The 15,258-nt window shown below is 36.4% G+C and overlaps 1 protein-coding gene across 1 annotated transcript in view; it reads right to left on the minus strand.

Annotated features, from left to right (window-relative positions):
- FAM171B (family with sequence similarity 171 member B) overlaps positions 1-15,258 on the minus strand; it is a 67,309-nt gene that overhangs the window by 26,267 nt on the left and 25,784 nt on the right. Inside the window, exon 2 of the mRNA XM_058711871.1 lies at positions 991-1,224. Within this exon, the coding sequence (XP_058567854.1) occupies positions 991-1,224 (234 nt within the window). The remainder of the gene's footprint in view (positions 1-990; positions 1,225-15,258) is intronic.

Genomic DNA, 15,258 nt, shown 5'->3' on the forward strand with positions numbered 1-15,258 from the left:
TCACCTCAGACTTTTATATCCCTAGTCAGATTTTTGAGTCATGATTTTATTAAATCTCATTCACATGAGTCCTAATTTATCTAATTCATTGTTCATTTTCTTTCTCATTCTAAACTTGAATAAGAGTTCAAGAATTCAAATGTTTCCAGTATGAAACCAAATTAAGTATCTAAATTCTAATAACCATCACACACAAAAAAAAGATTGATTACCTAAGTATCATCCTTCCAATCAGACTTGCATTCTAGTATCTTCTATGGCCTGTACTTCTCAATATCCAATTAGTCACACTAAGTCTTATCCACTTATTTTTTTTTCCTCAGATTTATTGAGATATACCTGATATAACTGTAAGTTTAAGGTGTATATGATGATTGGCACAGTAATTACCAATTCTTCCTTCAGTATGCCTCTTATATTTACCTCCTCCCTTTCATTCCCTCGCTTACATCAGACTGTTACTGTCCACCAGGAGCACAACCACAGCTTTGTAGCAAGGCTCCCTGAATCCATTCTAGCCCTGTTTTTGGCCTAAACATCGTACACTGTTAAGTAAATTCAGTTTCCAAACAACTTACAGTTATTGTACTCAAGAATCTGCACTGCCTTATGATTCACATAAATCTAAACTTTTTGCCTCTACTTTCAAGAACGTCCTTGCACCATCTGGCCCACCCTGCTCCTCACTAATCCTCTGGGCATGCCAAGCCTCTCACCGCCACCTGCAGACAAGCTCTGTACCAGAGCAGAGCTCTTGCTCAGGACTCTTTCAGGCCTCTGTGAGGAAAAGAGAAAAAAAAAAAAAAAAAAAAAGACTTTCATGTTTTCTTCCAACTGGCACTCCTTTCTAACCTCTCTGTATTGACTTCACATGGGTTGTCTCATTGTCAGTTTACCAGAACAAGAGATTCCCAAAGCAGGAAAAAAAAAAAAAAAAAAAAAGTCATGTACATTTAAGTAAAGGCTTTTACACTGTTGTTAAGTGCTTACTTGGCATTTTTCCAGTCTTCCAAGGCAGAGGTGTCAACACGTAGCCATCCTTGTAAGCAACAATGGTTAAGCTGAGCCCTAATTTATAGGGTACTTTTATCAACACTGCTCCATTGTTCTTAGTTACTGTGGAATTTGTTTTCGTGTAGTTTACAAACACTTCTACAACTGCTTGACTCAGGTACTGACGACTGATGATGTCATTCACCTGTACTTTCAGCATAAATACAGACACTGGAAGAGAAAGAAGCCAGAAATAACAGCATGTCAGATCCTAGGGTGCATATGTCACTATACCTTAAAATGTCATTCAAGACATCTGAATAACCATACAAAACTGATAAAATCTGGAAATACATATGTATGGATGCATTGACACAGGGGGAGAAACATTCCAACAAATTCATTATTCTTTCTAAAACTGAATAAATTTTTATTATTAATAAGGCACAGTGTTATTATCCCAATTTTTTTTCTGCCAGTAAAAAGGAGAAAAAAAGGAAGCAGTGAGTAAGAGGAAGACAGAGGTTCTGTCTTCAGAAAAACCCATTTTCACTTGGCCTCACTAATTCTAATGCTATCAAGTAACTAATTCAAAATATAGTCAAAGTTCCTAGAATAAAATGCAATCTCACTAAACCTTAGTGCATGACTAGCTCCTTTATTTTGTTCTGTTGTCTGGAAAGCATGGGATGTGTTTCAGTTCCAAATTACCAAATATCAAAATAAAATCTTTAAAATACCAAGAAGTATATTATCTGTTAAATATGTAAGAAAGCACAGTAAGATAATAAATTGAGGAAAATAAGAATTAACTGGTTTCTAACTTAAACCTACAGCTTTATAGATCTTTGACAATATGTTCATGGATATACCAATGTTAATGTCTCATAAAAAAAACTTGTATCACCATGGAAATGCCTTTGTAAAGCCTGTACCACAACTTTACCACCTTTGCCAAAGATGCCTTCTCTTCCACTATTAATGGGCTTTGGAGTCAGTCGATGCCCATCTCTGCCGTTCCCTAGATGTGTGACTTTGGGGAAGTTACCTCTCAAAGTCCATTTGCTCATCTGTAAAATTAGAATAGTAACTACTTTGAGGTAATAAAATGAAATAATGCAAATAATGTGTTCAGCACAGAGGTTAGCTGTCACTTAATATCATTAATAATAAAAATTATTTCTCCACAGTTGGAGACCATTTCACAAACATTAGAGTCATCTGTAAGAAATAACTCATGAGGACTGATGTTGCGGGTATACATTTGCAAAAACCCATTTCACTCCAAATATTTTTTCACAAGAATAGCACGTCAGGTAAAAAATCCTTGTCACCATTGCCTGAGCTGCAATATTACTACCAAACTATTCTTACACCTTATATACTCTAACTTTGTTAAAAATAAACTAGATTTTAAATTGCTTTTGGACCATAACAAAGACATTTTAAATACAAATCGAACTACTGCAGTAAACACCCAGTCCTAGAAAAGATGCAATCTAGCAGGCTAGAAAAGAGCTCTGATCCTTTCAAGACTCTAAAATTCAAGTTAAATGTTATTCAAACACCATTATCTATTTAGACACAAAGATTTTTTAGTATATTTCCTCTTCTGTATGATAATAAAATGTTAATAATATATAGAATAATAATTATAACCACAAGAACTAAAATGTGTTGAGGGTTAATGAGTCAGGCATTGTGTTCATTTTTAAGTGCATCATTCCATTTACTCTTCAAAATCCTAATTACAGAGACATTATTGTTTCCCTTATCATATATATTGGTAACTGTGGGTTAGGTTTGTAAATCATCCATGGCCAACCCGCAGTAGATGGAAGTGACAGGACACAAACTTGGGACCATCTCTCCTCAAAGTGTGTGCTCTTAAGCCACTGCATTACAACTGCCTGATTTAACTCTTTTCTTTTTAAGTTTATTTATTAAGTGTGAGAGAGAGCACAAGCAGGGGAGGTGCCGAGAGAGTGGGGGGGGGGGGGGGAGACAGAGAGAGATTCCCAAGCAGCTCTGCACAGCAGTGCAGTGTGGAGCCTGGTGCAGGGCTCGAACTCACAAAGCTAGAGATCATGAGCCAAAACCAAGAGTCCGATGCTTAACCGACTGAGCCACCCAGGCACCCTGCCTGATTCAACTCTTAAAAGCAATCCTAACCCCAGTTTAGAGTGAAGAGATGAGAAGAATGAATTGGGAAAAAGGAAAGAAAGGGGAGGATTATATTCTGGATAGCTATACCTTAAAATGAGGTTCCATTAGTCTGTCTAAAAAGCTGTTAATTTCCAGGACAACAATCTCTATATATTCAAATGTATATATGGAGAATAGAAAACAAAGCAAAATATATATTACTGATATTTATCCATATCTATGCCCTCTCAGCATTTTTAATAATAGGCAGCTTTGTGGGAGGTTAAATTATTTGTGATTAGTCATTACTATCATTGCTTTTAATAAATTCAGGAGCATCAGGTACTAAAAGGTCAACGAAGCCTTGGTTTTTAGCACCTACTGTTCCTCAAATTATTTTCCCATCATTTTATAAGTTCAGCCCATTACTCTAAAATTTAAAAAAAATCATGTAACATTTAAAATCAAAATATGAAGAAGGGCTGTGGATAAACACATGTTCCTAATGCCAAGCCTTGCATGTATATTATCACATGCTTTTATACTTTTATAAAATATGTGATATCAAGTCTACTTTACCAATGAAAAAATGAGAATTCAGGTAAGTAATGTGAACTGCTCCAAGTCTCGCTCATTTTAAGAGGTCTTGTTAGCTGAAACACGTCCCTGTGAATGACTGAAAAGCCATCTTTACACCATGTAACAGGGAGTCTTGGGATCATGCTACTAAAATTAATTCAAGGAATATATTGTTGCAATTACTGAGAAATGCTTATATAACATGAACTAAAAAGAAAAAAGGGGGGGCGTCTGGGTGGCTCAGTCAGTTAAGCGTCCAACTCTTGGCTTCCATCCAGGTCATGATCTCATGACTCATGAATTCATGCCCTGCATCAGGCTCTGTGCTGACAGTGCAAAGCCTGCTTGGGATTCTCTGTCTCCTTCCCTTTCTGCCTCTCCCCCGCTTGCACTCTCTCGGTCTCAAAAATCAATCAATCAATATAAAAAAAAAAAAAAAAGAAAGAAAGAAAAAGGAAAAAAGGGAGCTCCCCAACAGACACACACATTAAACCATGGCCTTAAACTCATATGGGAAATATAGCTCTTGTGTAAAAAACAAGTAAGACACGTGACACAATGGCCTCCTAAACTAAACGTCCTTGAACAGGTCCACCTAGAATAAAAACTATGTGTAGAAGACAAATAGTTGCCCCATTCAAAATAATTCCTCCAACTGCCCAGCTCCTAATCCCCTAGATGAAATTTACTGAGCCGCTGGCACAAAGTACCTCGCTAACGGGGGCCAGAAAGATTCTGTTAGGACCTCAAAATGTGGCTGAAGATACATAGAAGCAAATGGTTGCCGAAGCTGAAACATCTTAGAAAGTCTAGGAGCACCTACCCACTGAGCTTTCCAAAGTCTCCCTGCCCTTTGTCCTTCCAGAGGTGGGTTGTACAGCTCCTCCTGCTGATCTGTGAGCTGTAGCATCATCCCTCCCCAGAGGCCCTTTATTCCTTGTAGCCAGAGGCAGATTCTGTTGCTTCCAAAGCAAGCACCTTGGATGATATAGGATACAACTGTAAACGCAGCATGTGTTATTTAATGGGCTACTCTATCTTTCGTAAGAGAAGGTACAGGAAGGAAGGATAATGTTATGTACCAAAAACAGGATAAAGCATATAAGAGGGAGACTGCACATAACTAAAAGGGAATTAAGATTCGCTAATAAAATTTAATAATGGGTCTTATTCAAATCAAATGTACCCACAATGGCTCCTTCAACAGCATCTTCAGGAGTAGGAATTCTGGTTAATTCCTTTGCTATAACGATTAATTTCAGAAATTCGGAGAGCCTTTGATTTATAGACAAACTCCAGTGTGTAGTAAGATCTTAAGTGAAATTCATAAAAAATCCAAACCTGTGTCTTCTGTCTCCTCCTGTAAAAGTACAGTTGTCAAAATAAGACACACTAAAGGCTCCTGACATTCTGAGGCTGGATTTGATTCTTAATGTTTTCCAAAACATTTTTTAATCCAGAATGGATGGTTTTATTTTTCCACATGTAATAATTATGTTAAAGAATAAATTTGATGAGAAAATGATTATCAAGTTCAGGAAAAAAATGATTTGCAAAGGTCAAATATTGCCGATCAAAATCAGTGTTCCTCTGAAGAGATCCCATATTTCTGCTCCTTAGATCTATTAGACTCAGGACATAATGTAGCCCTGACCAGCAGGGTCCTCTCTAGCTCAATTTGGAAAAAAAACTAATGCTATTTATGACATGCACACACACACACACACACACACACACACACACACACCAAGCTGAGTGCGAGAAACTTTATCCGTGTTGTCCAATTTCATCCTGATACAAACCTGCAAGACTTTCCCCCCATTTTAAGGCAAGGAATCTAAGGCTAGAATTGCACAATTAAGGCAGGATTCACAGACAGGTTCATCTGACTCCGAGTTCTATGCATTCTACTCCCCACATCTCTTCTTGAAAACCAGTAGGGATTTGGTTTTTACCATATTCAGTAGCTTACTTGTTTCCTTCCAACTAGTGCAGAGAAGAAAGTGCAGAGAAGAATTTGCTGGTCCTATGAGTCTTTCACCCCATCCCTAGGCTGGGTTTGTGTGGCCCCAGCATAAGCAACAGCAAAAATAGCATTAAAAAAAAAAAACAAAAAGTCTCAGCTGGAAGCATGCTTGCTGCTATTAAAGGGGCATAAACAATTCTTTCTCCTACAAATAAAAGGACAAGAATAAAGAATTGCCTGCCCAAGACTTAAATAGGACACTTCTGATTTCCATGGTGTTAACATTTTGATTAAGCAAACAGGGCTGGCAACCAGATATTATAGATGTATATATAATCTCCATAACAATCCCCCTACTAATTATCCAACAAAAATACTTTGGCATTTAAATGGGACAGATTCCGCGATTAAACATATAATTTTCAACCACAGGTGCTTTTGTCTCCATAATCTATCCACTCTTCTCCGTTGCATTTTTCAGCTTTTCATGCACTTATTATTTTCTCTGTCACTTAATTATAATCATTATGTCTTGCCCACATAATCTTCTCTTCAATATGTCACGATTAGTTTAAAAATGGTTCAATATCAAATGATTTCAACTGCACCCTTAGAAAACATATAATCTAGATGTTGAGAGAAACAAGTAAAAATAAAATACACATCAATGAGCACAGTCCTAAGGTTGCTGGGGAAAAAATTAACTATCATATAATTAAAAGCATTGTTAAGTAATGAGAATAACTAAAATTCAAAAGAGTACTCTATACATAAAGAAGTGCTCTTGAAAAAGCATATTAGAACCAACACTATATTATGATTTTGCTATAAGATATAGATGAGTGAGTCAGTCTAATAGGGGTTTTAGAAAAATAAAGCTAGCTATTTGTTTGGGTGACATCTAGAGCTTGAAGTGGGTGGGCTGATAAATTATAACCCCACTTCTTCTCAAAAGAACTTGACATCATCTTATTATGTTGTTACCATTATGTAGGTTACAACTGTATCCATAGAGTTGTACCTTATTTTCAGATTTCTACTGTACAAAAACTAGCCCCCTTCTTTTCTGTTATATTTCAAACATCTACAATAATTTCATTTAATATGCAACATTTTTCTCTCTATGAATGTAATGCTAAAAACACAGTAGGTTTATAAAGCTTTTATAAATAGATCACAGATCAAATTTTAAGTATAAGATACTCTGACAATAAAATAAATTTTAAAACTTTACTGAGGTTTAAGCATTCAAATGAGAACTAGACTAAAAATGAAGAGCACAAAAATATAGTGGAATAAAATGGTTGGGAACAATTAGAAATATTCACCTACATTAATTCATCAAATGTTTATTGACTGCTCACTTTGGGCCAGATCTGCAGTAGCTAGGTATTAGGGATAAAAACATTAAGAAGAAACAGTCTTGCCTTGAGGATTAATTTAGAATCTATATAGATGACAATCTGTATGATAAGTATCCACCTCAAAGAGATACCTTCATTCCCAGGTTCACTGCATTATTCACAACAGCCAAGATATGGAAACAACCTAAATGCACATCACTGCATAAATGGATAAAGAAAATGTGGTATATACATACAGTGGGCTACTACTCAACCTTAAAGAAAGAAGGAAATCCTGCCATTTGCAACAATACGGATGGACCTGGAAGACATTATGCTAAGTGAAATAAGCCAGACATATAAAGACAAATGTTATGATCTCACTTATGTGTGGAATCCAGAATAATCAAACTCATAGAAGCAGAGAATAGAATGGTGATTGCCACGGGGTGAGTGGAGGGAGAGGTGATGGTCAAAGTGCACTAAGTTTCAATTATAAGATAAATAAGTCCTGAAGATCTATACAGCATAGCTCCTATTGCTAATAATATGTATTATATATTTAAAAATTGCTAAAAGGGTAAATCTTTAAGTGCTTACCACAAAAAAAAATTCATTGTTAATAGGGATGGGAGGAAACTTTGCAAGGTGATGAGTACATCTATGGTCTTGATGCCTTGATGGTGATGATGGTTTCATGAGTATAACTCCAAACTCATGGAGTATATACATTAAATATGTACAACTTTTTACATGTCAATCATACATTGATAAAGTAGTTTTAAAAAGTATCGAAAACTGTGGATTTAGTATTTACTTTAGAATCAGTTCACACTATCATTTTTTGAACAGGGAGAATGTTGATATTTTGAGTTCAGATCTCTAAAGGGCCTGCCCATTCATTCTTGCTTGTTTTCCATAATCTGACTTTTTGGTCCATTATAATAGAGACTTTGTGGTGAGAACCCAAAAGATGACAAACTTCTGGCTATGACCCAAATCAGGCTTTATTTGTACCTTGCCATTTTCATACAAGATATCCAGTCACAGAAATTTTAATTTAGCGCTAACTATATAAATATCTTAAAATGTACACAGAAAACATCTGGTCCCAAATTCCAATGTCTGGGTATTTGAAACCTTTAGTAGAGACGTAACAATCATGATTTCACTAAAAAGAATATAAATTAATTCCCAACTCTTTAGCCTGGCATTCAAAATCTAAGATCTGGTCATCACCTTCCTTTCGAGCCTTATCTAATTAGGGGTTGACAAATGACAGCCTACAGGCCAACTCTGACCCACCACTTACTACTGTAAATAAAGTTTTCTTGGAATACTGCCCCAGTATTCATTTATATATTGCCTACAGCTGCTTTCGCTACAACAGCTGAGTTGATAGTTGCACCAGAGGCCATATGGCCTAAAATGATCTATCTGGCACATTACAGAAAAACTTTGCAGACCTCTGGTCTACTGTCACATAAATGGGTCAAGGATCACTATCCAAGACCAACCCACTTTCTTGCTACATTATTCATTTCTTTCTTTCTACTGAAAAGTCTCCCTTTTTTTTTTCCATCTCTCCCTGCCAAAATCCTACTCCATTCTTTAACATTTAGCTCAAACACCCCCTCTTCAAATAAATTTACTCTTATTTCAGTCAGATGGGAACTTCTCTTCTGTACCTGCTAGTCTAATGGCACATGATATATTCTGGCCTTTGCTTTGCTTTCTGTTTGTCTTCTCTGTGAGAATAAGTTTCTCCACAATCAATGCATTTCAAACTCAGCCTTGTGTTTTGCCAGAGTTTAGTAAGGGATTTAGAATATGTATTCTGAATGGAATAAAGGTCAGGAGGAAAAGTGGGGAGAAGGAGAGTAGGAGAAAGAGGAGAAATAAAGGAAGAGAGGTAGAGGGAGGAAGACACAGAAGATCAAAAGTGGCCAAACACCAGGGAAAGAATGATAACTGTAGAATTTCCACAGAGGCCACCTGAAGTTACAGCCAGCTTTCTAACCCCACTATTTGGTAAAATTTTGAGTTTAATCTCAGTTACCCAGTGAGAAATATATTATTGCAACGATCACAGCAACAAATAAATATTAAGATTCCTTTTCCTTTTCCTTTTGGAAACTAATATCTTTCCATCTTTTTCAAAAGAATATTTGACTGGGAAATTTTGACTAGAGAATAATATAGAAGTAGCAAAACTTGCTTAATAAATATAATGCAACTGTATTACAGCAAAGATTAAAATTAAAATTTTTACTTCTGTTACAGAATAATACCAACATAGTTTGACAACTCTTTCTCCCAGGGTACCAGCACAATTTCCCTATTTGAGTTGGAAGGAGGGTTGAAAGTTCAGCAAAAAAGCAAGGACAACAAAGAAGCTCATAAAGAGAAAGGAGCATATGATTCCACATTCTGTAATGCAGAGTGGAAAGGGCTGCAACAGTTTACTCTTTCTGGCATTTCAAATGTGGACACATAGCCTTCTTTTAAAGGAACAAAAGGGTGCTGAATTAAAAAAAAAACAAAAACTCGCTAAAATAAAAAAGTCTCCTTTTCACTGATTGCTTAAGTACCAGATTGGATCCAAAATTCTTACTGGCTCTGGAGTTTAACAAACAAACAAAAATCTGTTCCTCTTTGAAACAGAAACAAATTTATTTGCAGTAAATTAATATTACAGAGGAAATGTCAAATCTAAAAAGAAATCAAAGAGTTAGATTAAGAACATTATCTCCAAAGGTGAAACATGCTATAAAGCAAATAAAATACATATTTTCTTCATTTCAATCAGGGGCTTCAATGAGTATGATTCACCAAAACTAATGAAAAGAATGACATAAAAAGAATCCTTATAATTTAAGAATAAGCACATTGCAGACGACTCAATAGGGAACAAATGAGAGGGCTGGGCCATTAGCACTTGGACTCTGTTCCTTCTTACCCATGCAAAAGACCTTTTCCTCAAGGCAAATAAGTCAGTCTGACTCCAGCTCCTAAAACATACTGTCCAACTCACTCCACAGGTATTTCTCATCCTTTTATCTTTTCTTCCCAATTTTTCATCCTGCTTCTTAATCACTTACAATTACTCCCTCACTCACTCACAAATTCACTCATAAACTATGGTATACAGGGGTGCCTGCGTGGCTCAGTTAGTTAAGCCTCTTACCGGAGATCAGCTCAGGTCATGATCTTGCAGCCATGAGATCGAGCCTCACATTGGGCTAAGTGTGTAGCCTGCTTGGGATTCTCTCTCTCCCTCTCGCTCTCTGCCCCTCCCCTGCTCACACATGCTGTCTCCCTCTCGCTCTCTCTCTCTCAAAATAAATAAACAGTTAAAAAATTTTTTTAAATAAAGTTTGCCATATATGGAGGCACTAAATGTGGAGCAACAGAACCTAGAATCCAGAGAGGAAAGGTTAGGGATCAGTTTTTCACTTGTTTGAAAAGGCATTGGTACCAGCTCCCACAGAAGTACTGGGTACCTAACACAGACTGAGGTGGAGAAAGGGGCTTGCTTGACAAGCTAAAAGAGCATGCCCCATTGCTCCAGGCATATACAGGAGCATTCATCAGTTAACACAAACAACATCACAAGGGCCGAATTCCCAGAATCTAGCCAAGGAGCAATCGTGACTACGATTGGTAGTCACGTGACTACCAATCACGTGATTGGTAGCAAACTATGTTGGTAGTCACGTGACTACGATTGGTCCAGGCCCCACTGGACACATGCAAGGACTGAGCAACCAACTCTGCTGTGTTAACACTCTCCTCACACCCTATTTTTCCATAATACCTTCTTTACATACTATATAATTTACTCATTATGTTCATTTTGTTTCCCCTACCAGACTGTTAGCTCTATGAGGGGCACCTGGGTGGCTCAGTTGGTTAAACACCCGACTTCGGCTCAGGTCATGATCTCACAGTTTGTGAGTTCAAGCCCTGCATCAGACTCTGTGTTGACAGCTCAGAGCCTGGAGCCTGCTTCGGATTCTGTGTCTCCCTCTCTCTCTCTGCCCCTCCCCAACTTGCACTCTAACTCTCTCTCTCAAAAATAAATTTAGAACATTAGCTCTATAGCATGGACTTTTTCATTTGATTTACTCCTGTATCCTCAAATAACAATCCTTACTTTTGAATGAATGATTGAGTTAGTGAATGAATTCCTTCCTCTGATACCATTAAGTAAGATCACTGGCTCAGAACTATTTAACTGCAAGGGAGGATGCAAATGTGTCAACTGAGGTAGATAAGCCTTGAAGTAGAGGGCAGGACAAGGAGATGGGTAAGCAATCATTTCTGTACACAGACTATTTGTAAGTGATGTACTTCAAGCTAAGTGCACGGTCTTTGATTCATTACCACTTCTTCCTTCGGTAATTTCTTTCAACAGATACATTCATTCTCATGATATTGAGAAAGAACTTCAAAACACAAGTTTTTTGTTAGAGCAACCATTGTTGCTTTAAGCAATTATATGAGGATCAGTTTCCACCAATTATTACTCAACTTTAATTTGTAGGATAATACTCCAGTAGATTACCAAGAAACCAGAATTGAAGTTGGAAGTAAAAATGGAACAAAGTAATTTACGTGAAAAAAAAAAAAGAGACTACTAGAAAAACCCCATTTGGGAAAATAATAAAATAAATAAGAATATTTTTAATATAAAGTTTTTATTATATATATTTCACAATGACTTATGTTTCTTAATACATTGCTACTGAAAAGGAATAACCGTTAGGAATCTTTGAGTAGCTCGTGTTTTCCCCTAGGTGTTTCAAATATATGGGAGAGACAAGAACAACTTTAGAGAAACATTCATGAGAGGGAAGAGTGATGAAACAATGGAAATCGGGTTGGATGTGTTAGCTTGGGTACAATACCCTGTTGGGGATGATCTAAGTATAAATTGCTTAAATTGAACACAAAGTACTATAGCCTCCTTTGCAATTTAATGATGCAGTGTTCTTCAGTACTCCCAATTAATATAATTTATGAAATCTAGAGAAGACTATGTCATGCATGCCAAAAAGAAATCAAATTATTGCTATTTATATACCATCCTGAAAAAGGATTTAGTATACCAAACCGACAATGTCCCCCAAAATTACCGCCCCCAAGTTTCTAGAAAGGATGTAAAATCTCCAAACTAAATAATTGTAGAGTGTGATTATTATTTTCAGCTGCACAACTCTGACTCAGGAGACCTGGAGTAAGAGAGAACTCATCGCTAAAGTCCCTGTTAACACCTTTCTCTAGACTGGGCTTTAAGGTAGGTCAACTGTCTGTACCAACTGGGACAGCCAGCAGCCTTCATCTCCTGCCAGGGGATCTGTCCAGTACTGCCCAAAGACCGGCCTATCTATCCCTCCTGCAAACAGGAAAATTTTCTTTACCATTGTGTATAAAATGAATTAGAACTTTAAAGACAACTCAGAATCAAAGAATACAGTACTGTAAAGTACTTATTAGTACAGTGCCTTGAATCTAGTTAAGCACTTTTTTTAAGTACCTCTTTTTAATGGTTCCATATCTTAATGTTACAAAGAAATAGTGTGATTAATCTCCTCTCTTAGAATGTATGCAGAGGTTTAGCAACTGAATATCTAAAGCCAATGACATAATCAACAAATATTTAGGAAACAAATCTTCCGTGATACCTAAAACAAAACAAAAACATCAAAAGCCCGAGATTTGGGGCCACAGTTGCCAAACTGTGCTCAAAGCCAACAGAGGGGACATAAATTCAGAGGGGTAAAATTCCACGCAGGCATGATAATAACAACATCCTCTGGACATCGCAGAAACTGGAGACTGCCCACGATTCAATGCACTACACTCAAATCAAGGCCATTCCATTTTGTGAAGTTGGGTGTTCAGTGACTACTCTGATAAAATGCAAATACTGCATGAAAATGTATGTCAAACAGGAAATGAAGACGCAGTGTTCAATCTCATTCCAAAGTCTGAGAAGTTGTGCCATGTCTAACAAATACATCCCATTAAGTAATTAGCAAGTATTTTTTTCTTGAAATGACTACTAAGTTGTTAGGTCACACACACAAAAAATTACTGAGACACTACAGGATCTGTGAACAAAGAAAATTTAGGAGTCTTTGTATTTGTTTGCTACACAGTTTTATTAAGTACCTACTATATGTAAGGTCTATACTGGTCACTGTGAGAGATAAAAGGAAATTAGTTGCCCTCAAATAAGTACATGAAAGAGTCAAATGGAAAGAGTGAGGGTACCAAGAAAAGTGCATGCAGAGTGTTTGAGTTGAGAGAACTGTAGAATTACACTATTCTGGTTAACAATGTTATGAAGCAAGAAATGAGTCATATGTGAATTCTGAATGTACATCTTTCTACAAAGTGCCTGTTCACACTTTATTGTCTTACTATAAATATTCCAGGAAACAACTGTTCTTTGAAAACACATGTGTTATTGTAAACACATATGTGTCTACTTAACTCTTTTTTGAATGCCTAATTGTTTAAATGAACAAATAAGTGAAATATTAAATGAAAATCTTACAAAACCTCAAGATTATCAGTTTGCGTAAAGTGTCACTATTGTTACCGTTTCTAGTACACTCGACTCCCTTGACCTAGGACATGGTTTCTCAACCTGGGTAAACATTAAAATCATCTGGGGGGACTTTTGCTGTATTCCCAGGCCCCACTCTAGTCCAATTAAGTCAGAATCATTGCAGATGGGGTCCAGGGAGTCACAGTTTTAAAAGGTCCCAGATGATTCTAATGCATAGCCAAGGTTGAAACCACTGACCTAGGATAAAGGATAAGTATATCCCAAAGGGGCAGGGATATGACCTAAAGCCATCCTCTTCAGTTCAATTGTTCTGTCTCTTTTAATATAAAAGAATTTAAATTACTTATCTGGGATTGAAATGGGCATGCCCATTTACTCCAGGGCTTGCTGGTGGTTCCTGTTGCACACCCCTAAAGGCGTGAGCACCCCAGAGAATCGGAGACATAGGACACAGATGTGAAAAAAACCTAACCTTAGTGGCTGCGTCTGCTGATAGTTATTGTTAGTTGTTTAGGTTTTGTGTGTGTGTGTTTTTTAATCACCGATAGCTGCCATTTTCTAATCCCTTATCTCTGGGTCCTCATATTTATTTATTTAAGTAGACTCCATGTGCATCATGGAACACAACATGGGTCTTGAACTCACGACCCTGAGATCAAGACCTGAGCTGCTATCAAGAGTAAGCTGCTTAACTGATTGAGTCACCTCTGTGTCCTCATATTTAAAAGGGTTTGGCACCACTCAATATTTTCCATTAGTTTTCTTCTTTTTTAATGTTGTATATAGAAAATACAGAAAAAACAGAGGAAAATAAGGTTGAATTTCCTAATTCAACCTCTCAGAAGTAACTTGGATTCCATCCAGTACTTTGAAAATACTTAATCCAGTACTTAAAAAAACAGATTTACAAAATTAAGATTACATTGTGTATATGTGTGTAACTGTGTATATGGTTATATAAGCATGAAGTAAGGTATGAAAAAAACTCACCACATTAACTATATCAATTGGGTCATTGAGGGAACAGAATACCATTTCACTTGCTACAACATGTGACATGACTTACTACAGTGAGCTTGCATTATACGTAGGAAAGAAAAAAAAATAAGCCAATAAAGAATGTTATAAGCTGGGTTTTTCAGTTAAGATTGTATTGTGAACATGTATCAATAGTATTAAATATTTTTCAAAATTACCACATTTCACTACTGAAGAACATTCTATAGGTTATTATTCATTTAACTTTCTCCTATTAGTGTATGTTCAGTCATTTCTATTTTTCACATTTGCAAATAATGTTTTAATTAAAAATCCATGTACATAAATGTTCATCTGAATTTTCAATTATTGCCTTGGTAGGAGAAATAATAGGTCAAAGTATAAACTGTTTAAAGCTTCTTGATTTGTATTACTAAAATGCTTTCCAGAAAGTTACATCCATTTATACTGTAAATGTAGAGTATTCATATTTTATTTTACCATAGTTGATATATCATCAACATGACTGCTCCCTTACCCCAGGGAGTTAAGGTGAAAACCAATATTCAGTAAAGTTTCAAAATCATTCTATTGTCCTTTAAGTTTACCTTTTATTCCCAACATTGTTAGTTGCTTTGTCCTGTTTTTTCTTCATACCTCTTGATAGGGTGAGA

Source organism: Neofelis nebulosa, chromosome 2, assembly GCF_028018385.1.
Source record: "Neofelis nebulosa isolate mNeoNeb1 chromosome 2, mNeoNeb1.pri, whole genome shotgun sequence".
NCBI classification, from domain to species: domain Eukaryota; kingdom Metazoa; phylum Chordata; class Mammalia; order Carnivora; family Felidae; genus Neofelis; species Neofelis nebulosa.